At 39.8% G+C, this 26,815-nt stretch overlaps 1 protein-coding gene across 2 annotated transcripts in view; it reads left to right on the top strand.

The window, feature by feature from the left end:
• The window catches only part of LOC121372509 (X-linked retinitis pigmentosa GTPase regulator-like), a 40,399-nt gene that overhangs the window by 4,717 nt on the left and 8,867 nt on the right, over nucleotides 1-26,815 (top strand). For both annotated transcript variants that reach the window (XM_041498862.1, XM_041498860.1), the window contains exons 2-12: nucleotides 11,206-11,331; nucleotides 12,257-12,349; nucleotides 12,649-12,711; nucleotides 14,068-14,223; nucleotides 15,885-16,034; nucleotides 18,896-19,048; nucleotides 20,199-20,351; nucleotides 20,664-20,788; nucleotides 21,295-21,471; nucleotides 22,534-22,714; nucleotides 26,498-26,550. In XM_041498862.1, coding sequence (XP_041354796.1) covers nucleotides 11,206-11,331; nucleotides 12,257-12,349; nucleotides 12,649-12,711; nucleotides 14,068-14,223; nucleotides 15,885-16,034; nucleotides 18,896-19,048; nucleotides 20,199-20,351; nucleotides 20,664-20,788; nucleotides 21,295-21,471; nucleotides 22,534-22,714; nucleotides 26,498-26,550 — 1,430 coding nt within the window. The remainder of the gene's footprint in view (nucleotides 1-11,205; nucleotides 11,332-12,256; nucleotides 12,350-12,648; nucleotides 12,712-14,067; nucleotides 14,224-15,884; nucleotides 16,035-18,895; nucleotides 19,049-20,198; nucleotides 20,352-20,663; nucleotides 20,789-21,294; nucleotides 21,472-22,533; nucleotides 22,715-26,497; nucleotides 26,551-26,815) is intronic.

The following is a 26,815-nucleotide window of genomic DNA, read 5'->3' as shown; positions in this document are numbered from 1 at the left end:
AATACTGTCTGGTAGGCTGAAAAAGATCGATCAGCAACATTTATGAAACTTTGGCTGATATCGGTGATGATGATATGGAGATTTCATCCCCAGATCATTGCCGATCACAAAGACCACCAACAAAGCCAAAGATAAAACCCATACTTCCTCCCGATGGAAAATAAAGTTATCCAGTGGAACTTTCGTGGGCCTATAGGCCCAATTTTGATAAATTAAGTCTTCTAATTCAAAACTATAATCCTCTTGCAGTGTGTCTTCAGGAAACCTTCCTGAAGGATACTGACAGTATTAACATCAGAGGATTTAATCTCTACCATACATGTCAAGAAACTGAAAATAGAGCAACTGGGGGCGTTTCCATTATTGTAAATGAAAACATTCCCCAGAGTACAGTCATATTAAAGTCAAATTTGCAAGCTGTGGCTGTAAAGGTCACGGCTCATAAAACTATTACTCTATATTCACTTTATTTACCCCCTCGAAACAATTACAATTTTAATATTAGGGATTTTCAAGGTTTTCTTGATCAACTCCCTACTCCCTTTATTATCATGGGAGTTTTAATGCTCACCACATGTTGTGGGGATGCGATGACATAGAAAGAAAGAAAGAAAGAAATGTTTTATTTAACAACACACTCAACACATTTTATTTATGGTTATATGGCATCAGACATGGTTAAGTGCCACACAGAGTTTGAGAGGAAACCCGCTGCTGCCACTACATGGGCTACTCTTTCCGATTAGTAGCAAGGGATCTTTTATTTGCACTTCCCACAGGCAGGATAGCACAAACCATGGCCTTTGTTGAACCAGTTATGGATCACTGGTCGGTGCAAGTGGTTTACACCTACCCATTGAGCCTTGCGTAGCACTCACTCAGGGTTTGGAGTCGGTATCTGAATTAAAAATCCCATGCCTCGACTGGGATCCGAACCCAGTACCTACCAGCCTGTAGACCGATGGCCTAACCACTACGCCACCGAAGCCAGTGTGATGACATAAATACTAGAGGTAAACAATTAGAAGACTTAATTCTCAAAAATGACTTAATATTACTAAATGATAAAAGTTATACATAATTTCATCCTGCAAGTGGTTCTTTCACATCCATTGATTTAACCCTTTGTAGTCCGTTACTTTGTCTTGATTTCTCCTGGAAAGTTTGTCCAGACCCTTGTGGTAGTGACCACTTTCCAATTATTTTGGAGAATGATGGATCTCCATCATTTGAAAGGGCTCAGAGATGGAGGTCGGCATCTATGCAGCACTCGACTGCAACAAACTGCCATGATCCCATGTCTTTGTTCACCTCCATCTTGAAAGATATTGCAGAAGAAACTATTCCTAAGACTTCAGCAGTACCGAAGCGTTTCAATAAACCATGGTTCAGTGAGACATGCAAAGATGCAATCCAAGAGTGAAACAGGACCCTCAAGAGGTTCAAACGCGAACCTACCGGGGATAACCTGAATAGTTATCGTATTGCTCAGGCAGTTGACTTCTCAAACATCTGTGAAATCTGTCTGGAATAGGATACATAAAATCAAGGGAAAAGAATCCAATAATACAGTTTGCCATTTGTCTGTCAACGACACGGATGTGACGTCTCATTGTGACATTGCCAATGCATTGGCACACAATTTCTTTCATAACTATTCTTCTTTCAGTACATGCTTTTACATCTGTCAGATATAAAGCTGAAAAGCAACCTATTAACTTTTCATCTGAAAATGCTGAAGTATACAACAGGCACTTCTCTTTGGAGGAGCTGCAGAATGCTCTAAGTAGAGCCCATGATACTTCAGTAGGATCAGATGAAATACATTATCAACTCTTAAAACACTTACCTGAATCATCCTTAATGGTTCTATTAAATATCTTTAACAAAATCTGGATTTCGGGTAACTTTCCTTCTGATTGGAGAAAAGCCATTGTTATTCCTATTCCTAAGCCTGGTAAGGATCCAACAAATCCTACCAGTTATCGCCCTATTGCTTTGACAAGTTGCATTTGTAAAACCATGTATTTTGAAAGACCTCCATGGCATGGGCCTAAGAGACTGTATGCCTGACTTTATCTCAAATTTCTTACAGAATAGGTCTTTCAAGGTACAAGTGGGATCTACGTTATCCGATTCTCACTCCCAAGAGACGTGTGTGCCTCAAGGTAGCATCCTGTCAGTAACTTTATTTTCTGTGACAATTAACAGCATCACCCAGTGTTTAAAACCTGGCGTTGATAGCTCGTTATATGTCGACGATTTTCATATTTGCTACAGGTCGTCCAGCATGAGTATCATTGAATGTCAGTTGCAGTTTTGTTTGAATAAACTTCAACAATGGGCAGCTGACAATGGATTTCGATTCTCAAAGTCTAAAACCGTCTGTATGCATATCTGCTGTTTCTGGACAAAACTCCGGTTCCAGTTGTGGAAGAGACCAAATTTCTGGGGGTTATTTTTGACAGGAGGCTATCTTTTGTTTCTCATTTACAGTATGTAAAAAAGAAGGGCTTAAAGGCCATCAATATCTTAAAGGTTATTAGCAAGACTGAATTTGGGAGCAGATCGAAAGGTTATGCTCAGACTTTACAGATCTTTAGTTCGGTCTAAACTTGATTATGGGTGCATTGTGTATGGATCAGCATGCAAGTCTTACTTGCAAATGCTAGATCCTATACACAACCAGGGACTTATGCTTTGTCTTGGTGCTTTCAAAACATTTCCTGTGGAGAGCTTGTATGTCGTTGCACACGAACCTAGTTTGGGTGCTAGATGTGCAAAGCTTTCTCTGCAGTATGCTACAAAGATTAAATCATGCCAAAACATCCTGCACACAATGCAGTGTTTGATAATAAATATATGAAGTTATTTGATGCGAAACCGAATGCGATTCGAACATTTGGTCTTCGCATTAAGCAGTTTTTATCAGTTTCCAACATTGATTTAACAGACATTTTGGAAACGTCTTCATATTTTATTTTGCCACCTTGGTGTATCAAACCACAAAAAATTATATTCGATCTTGTGCATCTAAAAAAGGATCGCACAGATGCAGTTATATATAAACAACATTTCATGGAAATCCAAGAGAGGTACTGTGATTACATTCCTGTTTACACAGACGGATCACGGGATAGGAATTCTGTGGCTTGTGCTACAGTTTTTCCATCGGACGCAATAATTTCCATGAGATTGCCCGATTCAGCATCAATATTTACTGCTGAAACCTGGGCAATCATTAAAGCCCTGGAACAGATTAAGGATTCATGTGCATCCAAATATATTATTTTTACAAACTCACTTTCATGTCTCCAAGCTCTACAATACATGAAATTGGAGCACCCGTTAGTTGGAATGGTGATACGAAAGTGTGTCTTTTTTATCAATTGCCAATAAAGATGTTATATTTTGTTGGGTATCCCGCCATGTTGGCATTAAGGGTAACGAAAAGGCAGATGTTGATGCCAAGTCTGCTTTGAACTTGCCGCATGTCCATGTTGGTGTCCCCTACAGTGATTTTAAAATTCATATTAACCAATATATCTTTTCGACTTGGCAAGATTATTGGGATGGTGCGGTTGCTAACAAGCTTCATGCTGTCAAGCCAGTTCTGGGAGAGTGGCAGTTATCCTACAGGCGGTGCAGGAAGGATGAAGTAGTCTTGTGTAGTGCCAGCATCGGCCATACATATTTGACGCATTCATTTATTTTAAAGAAGGATCCTCAGTGTGAACATTGTCAATGTACACTGACTGCGCCGCATTTTGGTGGAGTGTGATCATCTCAAGCCAACGAGGAATGAAATATTTGGCAATATTAATTGTAAAGTTTTTAAAACACTTTTGACTTACCTTGATTTGATATATTGTATTATACTTTTCCCCCACAGCTCCTTACACTGTGGTTTTACATAAATATATATAAATATTTTCATATACTTACTATTTGTGACACCCAATAGCCGATGTGTATTTTTGTGCTGGGGTGTCGTTAAACATTCATTCATTCATTCATTCATTCATTTACAATCCTACACCATCATATTGGTCTTGTATGCAATGAATGTGACACAATGAACAGTAATTTTTGGATACATGTGATTTGTTATATTTGATGGAAGCTATGTAGCTGTATACACCTTTTTGTTTTTATCTTTTTAAATTTGTACTTTTTGTACTCTATTTCTAATGTCAATGACATATTAAATTTTGACACCACTGTTTTAAAATAAATTTAACGTATCTTATCTAATTCATTTCATATGTCTTTCTTATTTTTCGTTCCTGTCAGAGCACTATGACTGGAATATCAAAGGCTGTGGTTTATGCTATCCTGTCTATGGGATGGTGCGCATATAAAAGATCCCTTACTACTAATGGGAAATAGTCTTATTCAACTTACTGTGCTAGCACAACAAATATGCTATTCAACCTGAGTCATACCTACACACTGCAGAATTCTCTCCCTTGCCGGATATGCGCAATGCTATCCTTGCACGGGCTACCTGTAACTTCATTCTCAATTCTGCAGTCCACCTGTTAACACCTGTTAAGCTTTGGCAAAAAGTTTTCTTTACTTGTAATTTTGTGTTTGTTTTTTTGGTTGAACTTGACATACGGTTGGTAGTTGGGAATTCTGTGTTGAATTTACCATGTCCGACGCGAGTTCGTTGACAGCTAGCGCACGGAAAGTTTGTGCGCGAGATGGTTGTCCATTTCTTTTACGACGTAAAGACACACACGTGTTGTGTCCGGACTGTCGGTCTTGTTCTCAAGACCGTCAGTGTGAGATCTGCGCCACGTGGTCTCCTGACCAGTGGGTTCGGTTCGGTTCGCAGACTCAGGTTTCGGGTACCAGCAAAATCTTGTCGTCTGCTTCGGCAGTAGTCGGCAAGTCGGACTTAGTGGGTAGGTCCCATAAGTCTGTAGACACTTCTAAAAGTGTCCGGAAAGGGGGGAAACACAAGGGTGTTTCTTCTTCGGTCCGTGTTACGAGTACAGTTACAGATACTTCGGGAGCGCCCCCCCCGGGCTCCTATTGTGACCGTGGTACGTGAGCCGTCTTCGTTAGTGACGGCGCCTTCTTCTGTTTGTGTGGCTTCGTCGCGGGCGTCGCCATCGTCGTTACGGTTACCTTTACAAACAGAAGGGGGGCAGGGTGGAGTCGTCGCGGCACCGGTTTTGACGACTTCATCGGTTACCGAGCACATGCACTCCGTTGTGCATAGGTCCACTGCTTCGTCTGCAGAGCAGGTGGCCCCGACTTTGCCTTCGATTGCTGACAGTCGCTTCGGCACCTCAGCATTCTCAAGGCCCGAGGAGAGTTCTGCCAGTTTGCTTCGAACTGAGCCAGTTGTTCCGATGCCGGGATCCGTCTCTGATGGCATCCCGACCGATGTTTACCGTTGGGTGGAGGACTCATCCCGTTTGGGTCCTCCGTTTGCATATGTTTACCCCAAGGGTCCGGTGACTTCGGTAGCAACGGACATCTCCTCACAGTTTGCACCATCTTTGGTCCCTACCTCTTCGACTTTACTCGATAGAGGACGAGGTTCGCGCAGATACCCCTCGGTTGGGGGTACTCTGTGGCCGCAAACTCCGACCGTTCCGCACTTGGCACAGGAACGACCGTTAGGCTTTCAGGAAACGTTGTTTCGGAGTTTTGTGGAATTTTTGAACGCTTCGCCTCAGTTGGGATCATTGCTTTCGCAGACGGGACCGACGGGTGCAGCTCCCATTCCCCCCCCCCCCCCCCCCCCTGGTTTTCCGCCAAAACCAGCAGAAACTGCGTCTCGACAGCAGTTTGACGATGCAGTTAGGGATTGTCGTTCGGTTCCTATTGTTTCCGTCTCGGGAGACGCTGCCCCAGGGGCGTCTCGATTAGGGGGAGGAGTCCATATCGATCTTCGGGATCCAGTGGACAGTGACCTGGCTTCAGAGGAAGCGTCGGTTGGACCGGATTCTGTCGCTGACCCAGCTCTCTCTCACTTCGGTTCGGAAGTAGAGGAGGAGTGCGATTATCCGGCGGTTCTGGCTTTTGTCAGGGACCAGGTCCGACAGGTATGCGGGGACGCTATACCTCAGGTTGAGGCCCAGCCTACATTCAAGGGTGTCTCCTTCGGGAACCGTTCTTTGAATTTGGTCACTCCTCGTGAGGAGTCGGGTTTACCACTTGCACAGGAGGCGCACAGTTCACTTTGTGACATTGATGTGTTGATCACTGGCAGTGATCGTATCCTGGGAGTGGGTGTTGATGAGTACCCAACGGCACTGCCTACGGGGAAAATCCTAACGGGAGCGCGCATTTTTCGTGCCGACTCCTATGAGACGTTGGGGGCGGATTTTCTCGAACATCCGGCGGTCGTTCCCGCTAGTGTCCGAGCCGCTTGTTCCCCATCGCCGCATGTGTCATTGCCAATCGCGGATCTGGAATCGTTCGAACGGCTGGCTAAGTCGATGTTCCAGGTTAATAACCATTTAGGTACGTTCCTATTTGGCTTGGATAAGGCTGTCGAGAGCCTTCCCGCGATGGCGAAAGGCTGTTTGGAGGCTGCGTCAAAAGCCTCTAAGCATATCGCTCAGTTATCTGGCCGATTGTTTGCGAACAGACTTTTGTTACGGCGTGACCATTACCTGGCGGGTTTGAGTGCGTCAAACGTTGCGAAGACGTTTTTTCGTACACGTTCGGTACGGGAAAATTTACTTTTCGGTCCCGATTTTAATATTGTCCTAGACAAGGATTTGTCGCGACCAGTCCCGAACACTCGACCCTCAACCTCTGGTAAACGTCGGTCCACGTTTTCGGGGTTCAAGCCTCCTCCTGTAAAAAAGGCTGCTTTTTTACAGTCGGCTCAGATCCCTAGGGTTCCTGACACTAGGAGGCAACCAGGTAACAACCCGTCTTCCGCTAAGCGAGGACGCAAACGTCGTACTGCGTTCCGTTCTCAGTCCACCAAAGGCGTTGCGCATACGGGTGGTAAGCGGTTGGGGTGAGGGTACGTGAACGATCGGCAGTTGCTTTCGGAGGTACCGTTAGCAAACATACCCGTGGGGGGGCAGGCTCCGCCATTTCCTTCGAAATTGGTGCAAGCTGCCTGGTCTCGACCCCTGGGTTCTGTCGGTCGTTCGACACGGTTACAAAATACCCTTTTCTTCGAGCCCCCCTCTTACTTCCACTCCGAGAATGCCGCCGTTACCGTCCGCGGATCGGCGCGTTTTAGTGGAGAGTATGATTGCCGAGTTTCTCGACAAAGGGGCCATCCAGAGAGTCAGTCTGGACACTCCGGGATTTTATTCTCATCTTTTCTTCGCCCGGAAGAAAAATGGGGAATGGAGACCAATCCTAAATTTGAAGCCACTGAACGTATACGTCGATGTTCCTTCCATGAAAATGGAAACGGTTCATTCGGTCCGGAACCTGCTTCAAATTGGGGAGTGGGCTGTGTCGATCGATCTGAAAGACGCATACCTCCATGTCCCGGTGCACAAGGCGTTTTGGAAGTTTCTGCGCTTCCTGTTCGACGGGAAAGCGTACGAGTTTCGTGTGCTTCCGTTCGGTTTGGCGACGAGTCCCCATGCTTTTACACGTGTGGTAAAAGCGGTGGTAGGTCATGTTCATTTGTTAGGGGTTCGAATGCATACCTATCTGGACGATTGGTTGATCCCAGCTTCGTCGCAACAGGAGTGTCAGACCAATGTCGGGTTGGTTTTGGACACGATCCTCCAATTGGGTTTTATTCCCAATTGGGTGAAATCGGAGTTAACGCCGGCTCAGATTTTCACATATCTCGGAGTGGTCTTCGATCTTGTGGTAGCGTCGGTTCGTCCCACCGATGCGCGTATCCACAATTTCCAAACGTCGGCGCGACGTTTGATGGGGGAGCAAAGTACTACGGTACGATCTCTCCACGTGGTGTTGGGCCACCTCGAATCTCTGGCCTCATTGATCGTGCGGTTCAGACGATTCAAACGACCACTCCAGTGGCATTTGTCCCCACGGTGGGACGGTCACAATTGGGACACGATAGTGCCTCTGGGCCCATGGTTCACTCATCCGATACAGGAGTGCCTGTCGGACAAGTGCATGTCCCTATCGGTTCCGTTGCACCCCCCTGCTCCGGATCTGATCCTGTTCACGGATGCGTCGCTGCACGGGTACGGGGCGCATCTGTTGGATCAACACATTTCAGGGGTATGGAATCTCTCCGAGAGGAAGCTTCATATCAACTGTTTGGAGATGGAGGCAGTGCATCGTGCCTGTCTTCATTTCCGGTGTGTTCTTCGACACCGTCGAATTCTGTTGAGATGCGACAATACGTCGGTAGTGGCATATCTCAATCGTTGGGGTGGAACCAAATCGGAGACTTTGGGTCGCAAAGCTCTTGCGATTTTGGAATTCTGCGACCAACTAGGGACCACTCTGTGGGCGAAACACATTCCTTCATCGGTGAATGTGTTAGCAGATGCCCTCAGTCGACATACCCCTGTTCAGACGGAGTGGATGTTGAACAAAGGGGTGGTCGCAGCGGTTCTTCGGGTGTGGGGCAGTCCACAGGTGGACATGTTTGCCACACGGTTGAACAACCAATTGCCGGTGTTCGTGTCCCCGGTACCGGACACATTGGCGTTGGAGTACGACGCGTTAAGTATGGATTGGGCGGGACTGGATTTTTATGCCTTCCCTCCTCCTGTCTTACTCGGCAAGGTGTTGACCAAAGTGGTCCAGGAACCTTGTCACATGACGTTGATAGCTCCTCTGTGGGTGGCGCAGCCCTGGTTTCCACAGCTCCTGTCACTGTTAGTGGCAGTCCCATTCCGATTACCAGTGTTGTCCGATCTACTCAGCCAGCGACTGAGTCAGACGGTGTGGCATCCGAAGCCGGAGGTCTTCCGGTTTCACGCGTGGAGGTTATCAGGGCTTCCTTGCGACGCAGAGGTTTTTCGACAAGAATTGCGCATCTCGTCTCTTCAGCAAAGCGCAAATCTACCGAGTCGGTTTATCAGTGTCACTGGCGTATGTGGGTTCGTTGGGCGAACGCACGGGATTTCGATCCCTTATCGCCTACTGTCAACGATTTAGCGGAGTACTTTCTGGCGTTGGTCCAAGAAAGGAAACTTAAAGTCATGACAGTGAAAAGTCACAGAGCTGCGATTTTCACTACTCTTAAACAGTGTGGATGTCGTGACTTTTCTACCAACTTGGTGTTGCATGATTTACTTAAATCATTACAATCCACGGTTGAACGACCTTCCATTATTCCGAAATGGAATGTCTTTCTGGTGTGTTGCATGCTCTTAAGGGTGCGCCTTATGAGCCGTTGAGGTTTGCTAGTCTTCGTGCCTTGACATGGAAGACTCTGTTTCTGGTTTCACTGGCAGCTTGTCGTCGGATCAGTGAGATACATGCTTTTTTGCATGATTTGGTTGATTACAATTCGGACGGGTCTGTCACTTTACGTACCGACCCTATCTTTGTTGCTAAAAACCAGTCTCCAGGGGAAGAGTTTCCACCTACTGTCATTCACAGTTTATCTCGTACACTGTCATCTGATAACTCGGATAGACTTCTTTGCCCGGTGAGAGCATTGAAGTATTATTTGCAGCGTACGAAAAACCGGCGGCAGGGTAAAAAGAGATTGTTTATTTCTTATACCATTAGGCCGGGTGATGTCACAAAAAATGCTTTGTCTCGATGGATAGCAGCTACCATCAAGCTAGCATATGAGATGGCGGGTGATCATGTGTTACGGAATTTCTCTGTTAAACCACATGAGATCCGAGCCATTTCTGCTTCCCTGAATTTTCATGACTCTTTAGATATTATAAAGGTCATGAATGCAGGGGTTTGGAAAGGACGGCACACTTTTGACCGTTTCTATTTCCGGGATATGGCGGTTGGTCCTGACGGTACGCGTAGGATCCAGACAGTCATTGCGGCTCAACACGTCGTGTCTGTGCGCAGGGCAACGGAAAGGGGTCGACCTCTTTTCCGTCCGACTGCCATCGATTCACGCTTCGGACATGTTTAACACTCCACCCTTTTCTGAGGGATGGGGTTTTTTGTAGTGTTGTCTACCATTTCCTCTCCCTGGTGAGATGTTTTTTCCTCCCTTTCATGGGGATGAGTTTTTCTTTTGGGAAGCCCCTTTTTATTCCCAAAAGTTTTTTGACTCCTTGTTACCGTATGTCGTGGTTCGTCCTATCTCCATGTCATTACTTCAAAGGAGCTTTTTGGGTACGGGTAAGTCCTCTATTTTCTTACCTCCTCCCATTAATGTTGAATTCACGTGCTCTAACGGTGTCATTGCACGTCCGTTATAGCATATTTGTTGTGCTAGCACAGTAAGTTGAATAAGACTATTAGAAAATTTGTTTCTAATTTTCATTATTATTCATACTTACCTAGTGCTAGCACAACAAACTATACCTCCCACCCACCCCTATGAGGCTTTCCCTCGGTGGGTGGACTTTGAACCGAGAATGAAGTTACAGGTAGCCCGTGCAAGGATAGCATTGCGCATATCCGGCAAGGGAGAGAATTCTGCAGTGTGTAGGTATGACTCAGGTTGAATAGCATATTTGTTGTGCTAGCACTAGGTAAGTATGAATAATAATGAAAATTAGAAACAAATTTTCTAAATGTAGCAGGTTTCTTCTCTAAGACTACATGTCAAAATTACCAAATGTTTGACATCCAATAGCCAATAGCCGATGATTAATAAATCAATGTGCTCTAGTGGTGTTGTTAAACAGAAGAAACAAACTTTAACATGTCTTTCTTAAATGGTTCACTTTGTTTGTACATGTATTACAATATTTTTTTAAGCAAGTTCCATAAATCTGACACTACCAATGCATTATTTTTTTCTTAATTTTTTTAATTTATTAATATGTAGGTGCATAGAGTAAAATGTAGTGGGGGAAAAAAAAGACCAATTTTTTTATGCCTAAGATGTATTAGCAATCTTTAAAGAAAAAATTCTCAATAGTAATCAATTTTACATTGAAAATTGTTGGGTTAAATGGAGGATCCAGTTTATAAAGTATATTAGATTAAGTTCAGGTTTTTTTTAAAGCAATGTTTGCTAAATGGTTAATTTACAAAACTAGGATTGTATGCCACAATGAGTCTTTATTGAAGTTTGCTTATAACTGTGAATTTGCTCAGAATATCTGGATACTAAACCTGTTTGATTGTTTTCAGAAACTGGGGCCGTGTTCACATTTGGAAAAAGCAGCTTTGCTGAAAATTTACCTAATAAGTTTTGGGTTAAGAATGACCGTGTCCTACAGATAAGTTGTGGAGATGAACATACAGCCTTGGTTGCTGGTAAGATTTTTTAAACCGTTCTGTGTTATAAACTCGTATCTAGATTTATCTCTTCATAGTCCAGTTACATCCAGTTACATGCTGTCAATGAATACGTAACTACATGTATCTATTAGGGATCTTTATAAAGTTCATAGTCTTCATTGACTTTTAAAACTTGACTCAGGCATCTGGGTGACATGCAGATTCTTAGATTGCAAATTATTAAAGATGAACATGTATCGTATACAAGTTTTGTACATGTATGTAAATGACATAATGACTGGAGTGGATTTGAAATGGTTAGGATAGGATAGTAGGAAACAATTATCACATGCCAGTGTTTTTGATCCTAGATGCTGGCTTGTTAAAGGTGTCAGGCTTCAGAAAATTGCGAGAACAATTGTTTAGTTCGCACATTACTTGTGTAAATCTAATTTTGCATAACCTATTTTTTGTTCACACGAAATTTGGAGCAACATTTACTTGGATATAATGGGTTACGCAAAATGGAAATGGGTTACCTTTATTTATTTCTGCGTAACCGATAAATGGGTCATACAGATTTTCAATTATCAGATGCCTGAGATGTGTATGAGCACTATGGTAATGTTTAAAACTACCTGTAAACAAATAGTGTTGTTGAATAAGCTAAGTGGGTGTTTAAGCATTACATGTTGTCATTGAAATAACAGGTACCTATTCATGTACGTTATTGTGTTTTTAGATTGTTACTGTGTCTGAAATCATCTGTTACATTGATGTCTAAGGGTTTAATATCTACTAGCTGCTTGTTCAATACTTTATTTGAAATGGTAGAGCTTGAATATTCTGTTTTATGATTTCCTCTAATTTATTATTGTTAGAAATGTATGGATACAATGATATAAATATATATATATATATATTTTTAATTAAACATGATTTGTATTTTATTTGTTTACAGAGAGTGGCCGAGTTTTTATGTTTGGACCGAATAACTGGGGTCAGCTTGGTCTTGATCAGATTAAAACTGCAAACAAACCTTACTGCATAAAAAGTAAGTAAATGTGGAAACAAACCATTTTAACACTATATTATTAGGAAAAGGTTATTATTAAAATTACATGAAAAAGAAAGAAGAAATTAATTATGTGTAAATTAGCTCTTCAAGTTAATGACTGTAGGTTACAGATATAACTAATTTTGAAAAATAAATGATGGTTTTATATCTTTTTACAGTAATGAGGGCTCACTGTTTTGAAATCACAGATGTATAACAACTATTTATTTAATAAATATTAACAAGTACATGTGTAAAGGTACCTGGATACAAGTAATGAGTTTTTCTGTTTCCAGGTTTGAAACGTGAGAAGGTGCTGCTTATTGCATGTGGACGATCACACACATTTGTTGCTACAGGTTTGTGAACTCACACTTCAATCATTTCAAATAAGGTCGCATGGTTAACTTGCCTACTCAACAACTAAATCTGTTTTTTTTCTTTTTAACCTTTAGACTACTAGATTAATTTTTAACAAAAACCATGTAGAGTGGGTACAAGTTTATAATTTTTACTCACATATATTCATTTAAATGTTTTATAAATACATAAAATAAAGTTCATACTTGAATCGGTAAGTATTATTTTATATTGGTTAATGTTGATTAGAATTGGGCAAAAAATCTGAAAAGTTGCATTTACTTACGGGCATTTATGGCCAGCTGTCCAGTATTTATATCCATCATATCCAATAACAGTGGTTTTCTGACTAGAATTTCTTTTTAAAAATAATTATGATTCATATCCCAATATTTGGTGATTTTCAATGTTGGTAAAACGATCAAATTTACTATCAAATTAGCTGTCACAATCGGCTCTTGTCATGCAAAAATACTTTCCCGAAAAGGTATTTTCCATGAAAAACAAAAAAACTAAACAGGGCTTCTAGAATTTTTATAAAATCCACTAGCCAAAATTTACTAGCCACGATTAAAAATTCTCTAGCCCGACATTACTTTAAGTTAATACAATTTTAATTTCAATTGGATATATGTAACCTAAAGAGGAAGATAGAGCTTTAAAACACTCACATTGGGTGGTTGGGTTGGGGCAGGATGTTCATATTTACAGAATAGACTTAACTGCAATATTTGACAAAAAAGGTTCACTAGCCATTGGGTACGGCAATAGTAGTTATTTTCTAGCCCAATATTGAATATCACTAGCCACTGGAGTGGGGCTACCATAATCTAGAAGCCCTGCTAAAGCAGCCATAGAGTTAGTAACTGTTTCCTGTTTTATTTCTGGAGAGTTTTGTGTTTAAAACAGCGGGAAATATGAATTGGAGAATACACTCTATACAGTGTACAGTATGTCAACTGGCGTGACGTCTGGCAAGATATCTTGCCTGCAGTAGTCCGAAGATTAAAAGACCCCACAATTGTAAATGCCCAAAGCAGTTAGATAATGTAAAAATTTGAAAAATAATCAATTAGCTTTAGAAATCAGACAGGTAATAATTTGTTGGATTAAACAAAAACATCTGTTACATATTGAAGGTATTTACACATTAACAAATAGACCATAGAGTCAGTTGTCTAATACAACTTGTTTTAATATCAGTGTATCAATTATAACATATTAGAGTATTAATGAATTAATTAGCATCAGTAGTCTTACATTCCATTAATAAATACAAAAATAGAGGGTTTTTTTTATTATTTTTAAATAAACATTTCTGTACATAATTTAAATGAAATGTTTTTTCCCCCTAGAATCAGGACTGTTGTATTCATTTGGATCTAATAGCGAAGGACAGTTGGGAATCCCAGATATCCAGGAATCGAATGTTCCGAAATGTATAGACAGTATAGATGCCACACCTTTCAAGATGCTGGGAGCTGGGGCCGAACACAGCGTGGCTCTTACAGGTACAGTAGTCATAATGTAATTATGATTTTAATCGTTTGACCCAGGAATTGAGTGAAATAATTTTTTCGTTGTTACGATTGGCCAGTAGGCAGATTAAAGGTATGAGTAGTTACGCAGTAACACGTGCAGTGTGACTTGATGTATCAGTTCAGGCGACACACTTAAAAATGAGTTGAAACACATAGGTTTTTTGGTGGCTTTTGTTTATTTTCGTATGGTTTTCAAATATTTTGAATGATGTTAAGGTTGTGCATTTTTATAATAAAAGGCTGGTGTTAGTCCAGTGTGTCATGTGAAATACATTGTTTTGTTAATATTTAGGCCAGTTTGTCCAGAATGAGAATTATATGTATGTGCAAGGTTAGATAATTCAACTTGGTTATATGGGTATGCAAGGGGAGATAATTCAACTCGGGGATTCTTGGTGTAGAAGGTGAGATAATTCATCTGAATTTTACTGGGTGTTTAATGTGTGAGAAGAAACCATTCAAACTGAGTGTCCAGGCCACAGATTTTCAAAGCTATCTTGGTGCTATGATATCGTAAAACCATTGTAAGCTTGGATGTCATTAGGGTGCATGCCACAGCCTATGAAGGTTTTACAATAGAGTAGCACCAAGATAGCTTCAACGTTATGGGCCAAGGTTTGTATGAGGAAATCATTCAACTGGGTTATACTTTCAGTGCTAGTGGAAATGCTCAACTCGATCATAGGTTTCTTTGCACTAAATCCGTGTCATAGTTTAAGATGCACTGTCAAATACATACAAGTTGTACAGTTGTTATTAAAAAGACAATATGAGTGCAATAATAATAATAATAAAATATTTCTAACATAGAACATAGAAGTAGAACATTGTTATGTATTTCATCTTGTGTCTATTCATATGATCAAAACATTTATTATTTGTAATAATATGTAGTTATATTGTTACCATAGGTATTACATCTTGTGCCAGTACATATGATCAACAGATTTCAATGGCAGACAACTGGACTTATTTCCACATATATATACACACACACACATATATATATATATATATATATCAAGAGTTTAGGCGCAAAACACGATATATCAATTTTTTCATTTTTAGTAAAAGTGATTTTTTTAATTGGTGTATATCACGTTTTGATAAAAAAAAAACTGGGATTTACCGAATACAATTTCATAAGGATCAATCGCGTTTTGTGGCAAATAAGCGGGCCTACGATTAGCCCTTACTGACATACAATAATGGCTTTAACTAAAAAAAGAAAGAAAATGGTTTATATCGCGTTTTGCACCTGAACTATATATATATATATATGTGTATATATATATATATATATATTATATGTATGTGTGTATATATATATATGTGTATATATATATATATATATATATATATATATATATATATATATATATATACATACATGTATATATATATTTTAATTCCAAAAGAAAGCAATTTAATTTTTTTGTAAATTCTATAGCTTTCCATTATTCCTGATACATGTATATCCCTTAAAAAAAAAAACATTTTAAAAAAGAATATAAATACTAAATAGTAAATCATTGTCATTCTTGCAAAGAGTGAACATAACCAGTTTGATGTTGACCATCAATTTATTATTTGTAACCAGATGTAGTGAAATATGTTATTGTTTGTTTCAGAGGATGGCCGTGTGTTTGTTTGGGGGAGTAACAATGAGGGGCAGCTAGGACTGGAAGATGATGAGGGTTACCCCACCCCTAAGGAGCTAGATTTTGATGAAAACATTATATGTATTGCTTGCGGTTATTATCACACAGCAATAGTTACAGGTAAACTGTGTTTTTGTTTTTTGTTTACTTGTGTAATAATATATTAAAAGATATATTGTTAATTACAAATGTAAACTGGTAAATGTTAATATATATTGGTAATTACAAATTCACGTTGGTAAGTATTAACATATATATTGAGAAATACAAATTCAGACTGATAAATATTAATTTACATATATATTGGGAATTACAGATTCAAACCAGTTAATGTTAACAGATATAGGAGTATACTGGGAATTACAAATTTAAACTGGTAAATATATTGGGAATTACAGATTCAAAATGCTAAATGTTAACATATGTTTTATTTGGTAATTACAAATTCAGTAACAACAGCAGGGATTCCAAACTTTCCAAAAAATTATTTGCCACAGGGCAAGTGCCAATCAGATATTCACTTGCCCCATATATTTTTCCACTTGCCCATACTTCTTACGGTAACCAATTACTGTACTTAATTTAATACAATGCTCAATAATGTAATAATCTTGAAAGTAATTGGTTTAATTGCACAAATAAAGAATTTTAGCAATAGGTTATAACATTTACCCAGGAAGTACTAAATTTATATGTCTGTTCAGTAGTATCCACTGTTAATTGTACTTTTGTCTGTCTTCTCTGCTTGTTGATTTAAACTTTATGTTTTAAATAGTGTCCATCTGTTGATTTAAACTTTGTTATTTGTTTGGTAGTGTACACTTGTTCATCTACATATAATTATTGTGTCAATGTCTGTCTTAACGACCACTTATTGTATGGCCATGGATGTGGCAAGAACCCTTTCCACTGTTATGGCTGGATTGGTTCAAAGTCTTTTAGCGATTTTGGCTAATGTGTCATTATTGTTAGTATATTATTTAACACACTCTGCGCCAAAAACTACTCTGAGATGTTTTTGCCCTGTTCATAGCTGAGAAAAGTCTCTTGCAAACACGATGGGGGGGTGGGGGGGGGGGGGGGGGGGGGTTGTACATCGATTGCAGCCTTGTATTTTTAATATATTGAACATAATTTATTTGTTAAAAACAATATTAATAAAGCAGAAAAAAATTCATGTATGCTTAGAGGACATCACACCATCACGATTATGACGTAGGGCTAATGAAATCTAACTTCACCTTATAATCCCTCCCGTCATTCTTTAAAAACATTTTTTGTAAATAACTTCAGTTGTGTTTGATGTAAGAAGAAAATTAAAAGTGTTTTGGAAATTGTAAAACAAAACAAAACCAAACCTATTTTTGTGTGCAATTTACAAATCAATCGGCTGAGAAATAAATAACTTTCATAGTATAAAAAACAAAACCAAACCTATTTTTGTGTGCAATTTACAAATCAATCGGCTGAGAAATAAATAACTTTCATAGTATAAAAAACAAAACCAAACCTATTTTTGTGTGCAATTTACAAATCAATCGGCTGAGAAATAAATAACTTTCATAGTATAAAAAAAGGCGTTCGCTGGGGGACAGACTATATAGACGTTCATTTTACACGAACGTAGATTTACATTTGCAAAATACTGAAAAACATTAAGTATGTTCTGCTACAAGGTTTATTACATCTAAACTAAAATATCTTACAACTTTTATAAGAATACAATTCATAATATTTATGCTTTGTTCGAGTGAACTCAGAAATTATAAACTCGTTAGTAGCACTTGCTTTACATCCCCGTTCATTTGCAAAGAGCAGATTCCGGAACCGCATTAGCGTCTATGGTAATTTAATTTTAATATGACAATTTTAAACTGTATCCCATCTCATATACCATGTTTGCAATGATTAAACATTTTAATCGCACATGCAAGGCATGCATACTTTATTTTTATATAAGCTGTAAAGCATATTGGATGCTGTTTCCTAGTTTGAAGATCATCAAAACGATTACTTATACCAATTCAATTGAACGTTCAGTGGCGGAAATTTACTGATCGATAGTACAAGTGGAATAACTCTAAGTTGTTATCAAATTTTTCAACACAATTTTTTTTTGGTGTGTTAAAACATTAACAACAGTTTGATCATTCCAGCATTTAGGGTTAGGGTTAGTACTCCTTAGAGCTATGTAAATGCTCAAACAATCGGAACTCTTTCCAAAATATTTACTGAGATGTGTAACAAAATGAAAAAAAGTTTTAGGCGTTAAATTAGTCACTTGTCATCGGGCATATGCAGTTAACATAATTACTTGCCCGACATGAAACTTCCACTTAGCACGGGCGTTGGGCGATGGGAATTTTGATCTCCTGAACAGTTTTAAATAGATTTAAAAAGATTTGGGATTACAAATTTGTAAAAGGGCTAAAAAGCACTTGGGGACTAAGTCTACAGGCAATTATTGCTTAGCAAATAAACTGACAAAGTTACTTTGTGGATGCCTAATATCATTGAATACATCCAAATAGTCTGAAAACCAATGTATTATTTAACTAATTCGCACGTCTTCATAAAAAAAATCTTAATTGTTAAAGGGGCACTTACGTTTACTGTAAGGTTGCTTTGTGGAACAGTTGTAAAGTTTACATGTGCCAGGTATAAAACTCTCTGTAAATCACTACAATTAACCGAAGCAATGATTCTTTTGTGGAACGGAGCACAGGACATTAACCGCATGGCCACAAGAACATACACAAAAATGGAAGGTCAATAACTACAGTAACAAATATATGGAATCCGTTTTTCAATTTTAAAAAAGTGGGACATTTTGGGTTTTTTATGAAAAGCCAAATATATTAGTTTGTGTTACTTCTGAAAAGCAATGTTTGTTTGTTTGTTGTTTTTTGCTAGGGCGTCGTCAAGCATTAATGAATTTATAAATAAATAATTTATTTATTTATTTTATTTTTTAATTATAGAAAGTGGTCATCTGTATACATTTGGAGAAAATGATTGTGGAAAGCTTGGTCTTGGACACAAAACTAGTGTATCAACACCGGAACATGTGTCTTCCATATCAGACAAGGTGAAGGCCGTGTCGTGTGGTGGATCCCACACAGCCGCTCTCACAGGTGAGTCCCACACAGCTGCTCTCAGCTGAGTCCCACACAACCGTTCTCACATGTGAGTCCCACACAGCTGTGCTCAGAGGTGAGTCTAACACAGCCACTCTCTCAGGTGAGTCCCACACAGCCACTCTCTCAGGTGAGTCCCACACAGCCACTCTCTCAGGTGAGTCCCACACAGCCACTCTCTCAGGTGAGTCCCACACAGCCACTCTCTCAGGTGAGTCCCACACAGCCACTCTCTCAGGTGAGTCCCACACAGCCACTCTCTCAGGTGAGTCCCACACAGCCACTCTCTCAGGTGAGTCCCAAACGGCCGCGCTCACAGGTGAGTCCCACACAGCCGCGCTCACAGTTGAGTCCCACACAGCCACTCTCTCAGGTTAGTCCCACACAGCCGCGCTCACAGGTGAGTCCCACACAGCCCTCTCACATGTGAGTCCCACACAGCCGCTCTCACATGTGAGTCCCACACAGCCGCGCTCACAGGTGAGTCCCACACAGCCACTCTCAGGTGAGTCCTAAACAGCTGCACTCACATGTGAGTCCAACACAGCCACTCTCACATGTGAGTCCCACACAGCCGCGCTCACAGTTGAGTCCCACACAGCCACTCTCTCAGGTGAGTCCCTCACAGCCACGCTCATAGGTGAGTCCCACACAGTTGTGCTCACAGGTGAGTCCCACACAGCCGTGCTCACAGGTGAGTCCCACACAGCCGTGCTCACAGGTGAGTCCCACACAGCCGTGCTCACAGGTGAGTCCCACACAGCCGTGCTCAAAGGTGAGTCCCACACAGCCGTGCTCACAGGTGAGTCCCATACAGCCGTGCACAGGTGAGTCCCACACAGCCGTGCTCACAGGTGAGTCCCATACAGCCACACTCACAGGTGAGTCCCACACAGCCGTGCTCACAGGTGAGTCCCATACAGCCGTGCTCACAGGTGAGTCCCATACAGCCGTGCTCAGGTGAGTCCCACACAGCTGCGCTCACAGGTGATCAGTCTGGTACCTTTAAATGTTCACATTGTTATACTGTATTATTTAGATTTGTCACATGACCGTATTTATACATTTTGGTCATTGTAGTCATGTGTTATTTTGTCATATCTGTGTTCTTCCTACCTGTTTGACTCTCTTTCATGTTGTGTTACAGAAAATGGTACAGTTTATACATTTGGTGAAGGAAACAATGGCCAGCTGGGTCTGGGAACCATGACGATGGAGACATTGACCCCACAGTTGGTCAAGATGGGTCCTACAGTATCACACATTTTCTGTGGTGAAAACTTTACAGCCTTCATTACAGGTGAATACAGTAGCAACTTAGGGGTAGATCTAAAGAGAGTTGTATGGATGTCCCTCCTTGAAATGACAGGCCCGCTTGTCCTAGTTCATTTTAATTAAATCACTGACATTTTTTTTTCTGTATCTCAATGTCAAGGTTTCATATTTGGTGTAACAATTGGCATATTTTAGATTAACAGAGTGGAATTTGATTGTGATTGTGTAAGGAATGGGTCCCTGTCATCCTATGGAATATTTGCATTTGATGCTGTTTTTAATTTGGTGTAAACTGTACACTTGACAGTTACGAGTATTGTAATGTTATTATTTTCAGAGCGAGGTCAGTTGTATACTTGTGGTGATGGTCGTCATGGCAAACTAGCTCAAGGTATTGAAAGCTTTACAAATCTCTACAAACCCACTTGCTGTGACAGTTTACTCAAGTTTTATGTTAATCGCGTGAGTATTGGTAAAAATATCTTTAAAAATCTGCTTTTGACATTTTATTTTCTCATATCTGCATAAAGAATAAATGTCCTGTTTTCCCCATCTTGTCCTATACCAATGATAAATTGTTGTAAAATATTATGTCCGGTTTTTACATTCCATCTTGTCCCATTTGTAAATTCATATATAACAGATCCTGTCATGTTTTTTTGATAGGAGGAACCTAAGTGGAGTTAGCAGGCTTCTTTTCCTGTCCTTACCTCCACATACATTATTAAATGAATTGTGTTAAGAATAGTTTTGCCATTATATGTTGAAACCTGTGAGTTATTAGCTTTTTCTGTAATTTGTATTCTGTTTTCGGCTTTCATTTCTGTTTAACGTCAGAGTTTGCCATTATTGTGGTAACGGCTGCAATATATTAAAAAGTTTTTAACTCTAATTAATGAATCTTCATATGATCAAGAAATGTCTTTCTAATGGTTTTGTTACAAATTCTGCTGTGTTTTGTTTGTCAGGTTGCATGTGGTGGATGTCACATGATTGTCACGGCATACCCGCGGCGGGAGAACGGTCACATCGGAGACGGGGAGGAATTTGCTGAGGAAGAAAACTCCCAGCTGGAACACACACTGAAATCTGACAACAGTTTGGAACTAAGTGTGTCAGCACGGGTCAGGAGGCGTAACACATTTGTATGTGATAGTCTGAATCGTGACTGTATGTGATAATATATTAGACAAGACATTTGTAATTGATAATATTTTAGACGAACACATTTATATGTGGTAGTCTTATCAAATAAAGCATGTTTATATGTGATACATTAGATGAAATATTTTAGGATTTCATAATATTATGTATATGAGACGCAATGTTGGGATTTTTTGTAAATCAATATTGATATGGATATAGACACCATAGAGTTTTCCCTATCAATATTGATGTTAGTAAAAGCTGATGTTAATATCATTGTAGTATTTAGTCTCACTGTTATTTACAATGCAATGTAGTTAAATGGAGAAAATTAGTAACAACCAGGGGTCAATGTTAGTAGACCAGTTTTTATTTTAATGTGACGAAGCATTGTAATAATATAGCTAATTTTGAATTTGAATGACGTCAGTATTCCAATGACGTCACTTTGTATATCCTTACAATAACCATACACTGGGTACATGACATTTCTGTTTTAAAAATGCTTTAAAAATTCCAATGCAAAATTGCTATTGAATTTTTTTTTTTTGAACATTACTGATGCACCTGAATGTGTTTGAAGAAAATCTTGTGGTTAAAAAATTGTACCTTTTATGAAATATGGATTTCATGTGAAATTACGGTAAAATATGCTAAATTTATTGCGCACGAAGCCAAAACAAGGGTACGAAAAGTGACTGTCGTTGACCTTAAGAACTTAATTTATGCAGTATTTTACTTTTTGTTTGTGGTACTGTGCAATATGATTGACTAATTTTGGAATTACTTTTAAAAATTTGATGTAAAACAAAGAATACAGAGATAGAGATTAGTCTATGTTTGTAATGAACAGTCATTTTAAGAAAACAAGTAGTTTTTTTCTTCGAAACTGATAACACTATTGAAACCAAATGCATAGAAAGCATACAATGGAAATGTTCACAACCACCCAGTGAGGGAATAACATTTTTAATATGTTTGATGGACGAGATCATTAATGTGTGCCAACCAGTCATTATTTACAGAGCTGTTCTTCATATATTTCTCTTTTATTTTTCCAGAATAAAAATACTACAACATTAAACAGAACACTTCCATCTCTTGGCCATAATAGACCGCTGCCATTAGAGAATACAACATTGCCACTACATAATTCACAAAAGGGGTTAAATGAAGTTGAAAATCATCTTAGCAAAACAATGGTGCCTAGCATAGATCTACAAAAATCTTCTGCCACAAAAGGTTAGTGGTCGTATGCAAGATATTAGTGTTACGGGTTCTTGAATTAAATTGAACTAATACCTCAACATGTTTCATTATCTGAACTCTTGTGACAATAGATAAATTTAGAAGTATGGATATTCTGCAGTTTGATTTAAGTGACTGATAGTTCCCTTGCAACATACCTGTGTCTTAGTGTTTGGATAAAGTGCTCCTACTGGCAGTAGCTAGTGGGAATTTCTCTATTAGCTCAGTTGGTAGAGCGCTGAACTGTCATACTGGGAGTCTGTGGTTCGAATCTCCCTCAGTGCAGGTTGATTTTTTTGTTACACCTGTTTTGTTTCACATAAAATGTATTTTGTGCTACTACAAACATCAGGAAACAGATTGGGTTTGCCAAAATTGATCATTCAAACGAGGTTATAAGTTGTGTGTAATTTAACTTATTAAAGTTTAAAAAAAAAACACCTCTAAATACCAAACATTTTACAGCTAGAGTAAGTGCCTTTGAACTAGAAGATTTCTTCCAATGCCTTAACGTGTATAAATATACAGTCAAACCCGCTTATTTGCATACCCTCGGTGCTGCTCGATTTTGTGCAATTAACCGGGTTCGTCGATTAACCGATTAGAGTACCGACTTTCACTTTGTAACAGCCATCCAACTACAAAGTGGCATGGGAGACAGTCTAGCATAATACGGTACTTCATACCGGAACTATTACAGTTAACACATGTCACATGCAGTTGGATATATATACTACTCAAAAGAATTTAAGGGTCAGACGATATTTTCGACATTATTTTCTGAATGTCAATTATATTGATGAAAGTGGGTATAAGCAACCCATAAATGAATTAAAATCCACTGTCATTGACACTGTCGACTAGTTCTAATGGCGAAAACATGCTTACATTTGCACGTAAATTAGGGCGAAAGCGAAAGGTCTGCTAAATGCCCATAACTTGCTTTTTCACAAAGTGCTTCATTTGCACGCTTTGCACGTGTATTCCATGTTCCCAATGCTGAATTTCCGTATAATTGGAGCTTGCGTTCGTGTACGGTGCACACTCCAAATTCGACAATGGTACGACTTCAACTGACTATCGAAGATCGAGGAAGGGCTATTGCTTGGCTTCAGGATGGCAATACGCAAAGAAATGTTGCTCTGAGACTTGGTGTCAGTCAGAGTGCCGTTGGCCGACTGTGGCAACAGTACCAAGCAACGAATTCTGTTCGAAATCGTCCACGTTCAGGAAGACCCTGAAGCACTACAAATGGAGATGACCGCTACATCACCAATATTGCTCTACGTCAACGCACAACCACTGCACGCCGATTACGTAACAATCTGCGGACTGCGACTGGAACTCGAGTGTCTGATCAAACCATACGCAGTCGTCTGAGAGCCAATAATCTACGCTGCCATCGCCAGGCTGTTCGACCACCACTCCTACCACGTCACAGAACGGCCAGACGTCACTAGTGTACGCTTCATCTGCGGTGGCAACGTGTTCAGTGGGGTCGAGTGATGTTCACTGATGAGTCCAGGTTTAGTCTCCAGTTCAGCGACGGTCGGGTTCGTGTCTACAGACGTCCTGGGGAGCGCTTCGCTGACGTTAACGTTAGACAACGTCACCGGTTCGGTGGTGGCAGCGTCGTGGTGTGGGGCGGCATCTCTATCCACCACAGGACCCCACCTCTATGTGGTGGATGGCAATCTGAATGGAATCCGCTATCTGAATGAGATTATCCGGCCGTTGGTTCTCCCAGGCCTTCAGCAGATTGGCGGCGGGGCAGTTCTGCAGGATGACAATGCCAGACCCCACCACGCCAGGGTGGTAACGGACTTTCTCAGACAACAAGGTATCGCCAGGATGGATTGGCCAGCATATTCGCCTGACTTGGCCCCCAGTAGAGCACGCCTGGGACGAATTAGGCAGGAGAGTTCGGGATAACCATGCCCCTCCGGCCAACCTTCATGATCTGGGTCAACTTCTTATGGCAGAGTGGCAGGCCATTCCCCAAGAGTTCTTCAGACGTCTGATCAACAGCATGAGGCAACGATGTGTCGAGTGTATTCGCGCCAGGGGTGGATTCACACACTATTAAACGAATGTTCTAATGTGTAAAATCCATGTTTGACAACCTTCAATTTTGACAGCATGTCATGTGACTTTCTTGTATACAGTGACGTTTATTTGTGGGTTTTTTGTAAATATGGAACAATAAATAAAAAAATTGGTGTAGTTTACATCATCAATCTAATACACTCTGAAACTTATTTGGTTATAAATTTTGGACCCTTAAATTCTTTTGAGTAGTATATAAATGTAAAAAAATATATCTATCGATATATATATATATATAATTAGCATGACGTTTTTGTTTTAATCTGCCAGACCAGAAATCATTTTTAAAAAAACCAACAACTTCTATCACTGACCATCCACTAGTGTAAACAAAGTGTATTAGCCATGTAGTTAATGAGATAAACTTGAAACAACAGAACCATCAACACGTTCACGTTTCATTGGTGCACGTGTTTACAAAATGACGTCAGTTTCTGGAATTACCGATTGACCGAATAGAATTACGTGAACTTGTATGAATTCGCAGGTATGGTGTTCTTTCCATCCCCAAAAATATGGCAAGCTTTGGTATTATTTGTGATCCCCAAATAATGACTTTGCTATTGTTAAGCAATTAAAGTTAAGCTCGGCTAGTGAGTCGTTATCAGTTCGAACAGTCTGCATTGCATGCATGACCGGTCTAACACAATTGACTGACCTTCATGGAGCGGTCCGACTGATTGGTGTCTAACAATATAGCAGAAACTTAGGGACGGTCCATAAATAACGGTCTTTGTTATGTTTGTTTTTTTGACGACCTCCCCCACCAGTCTTTTTTTTCCCCGCTACATTTTCTGGGAAGCAAGTGATAAATCGTTTCTTTTGTGTTTAACAGATATAGCGTACACTGCATCTAATGAATAAGTGAACAAGAACCCTTTCTCGGTCACATTTATTAAAAACATAACCGCCTAGGACGATTGATCTGTAATCTTTTAATTATTAACAAGGCTTCTCAACATAACGTAATAATTGACACAAAACAATGATTGACCTGAACACGTCAATCGAATAGGGCCTCAATAGTTGAGTGCGCATGCGTACAAGCGCACAGGCGGTACTTCTAAAAATAATAGTCGGAGAGTTACCTGTTATTGAGATGGCCTCTGATTAACAGCAATATATTGCAAACAAAACATTAGGTCTTAGGTTTATTCAACTTAATTATGTCATTCTTAAATCTTGTAGTCGGGTATTGTGATTCACCAGTAGTAACGTGCACACCATCTCATTTGCATGTCACATGTCGACTCTGTAAAAAGCGATTACAGTCGGCTTACCACACAGTGAGCTCAAACAAAACAGATTAATCGGTGATTTATTTGAGTTTTTTGGCCAAAGTTTGATAGACATTCTCAGTCATTTGTGACATTAATTTAGCACACACACACACAAAAAAAAAAATCGTTATTTATATGTGCAAATAACCGATATATAGCCTGTAGTCTGTGCAATTAACCGGATGTTTTGTAATGTTATAAGGGCAAATGGTTCCGTGTTGGGTGAAAATAGTCGATTAACCGAATTATGCTATAAACCGATGTGCAAATAAGTGGAGATGACTGTATTAACATTTAAATATGTATTAACAGTTGTTTATAGACAGCAAAATGCTGACTGTATTATCATCAGATCAGTGCAGTCAATGTAACCTGTCTTTGTTTTCCTCAGCTAAACACAAAGACCATGATGATTCCAACGAAGATGAATTGGAGAGTGACGAGGTTTGTACCAGTCTTACCATCTCATAGTATACTGCTTTAAATACCAGTCTCACCATCTCATAGTATACTGCTTTAAATAACAGTCTCACCATCTCATAGTATACTGCTTTAAATACCAGTCTCTCGCCATCTCATAGTATACTGCTTTAAATACCAATCTCACCATCTCATAGTATACTGCTTTAAATACCAGTCTTGCCATTTCATAGTATACTGCTTTAAATACCAGTCTGACCATTTCATAGTATACTGCTTTAGATACCAG

This window comes from Gigantopelta aegis, chromosome 4 (assembly GCF_016097555.1).
Source record: "Gigantopelta aegis isolate Gae_Host chromosome 4, Gae_host_genome, whole genome shotgun sequence".
Taxonomy (NCBI): Eukaryota; Metazoa; Mollusca; class Gastropoda; order Neomphalida; family Peltospiridae; genus Gigantopelta; species Gigantopelta aegis.
Note: the sequence above shows the minus strand (reverse complement) of the source record. Positions and strands in the feature narration are given on the sequence as shown.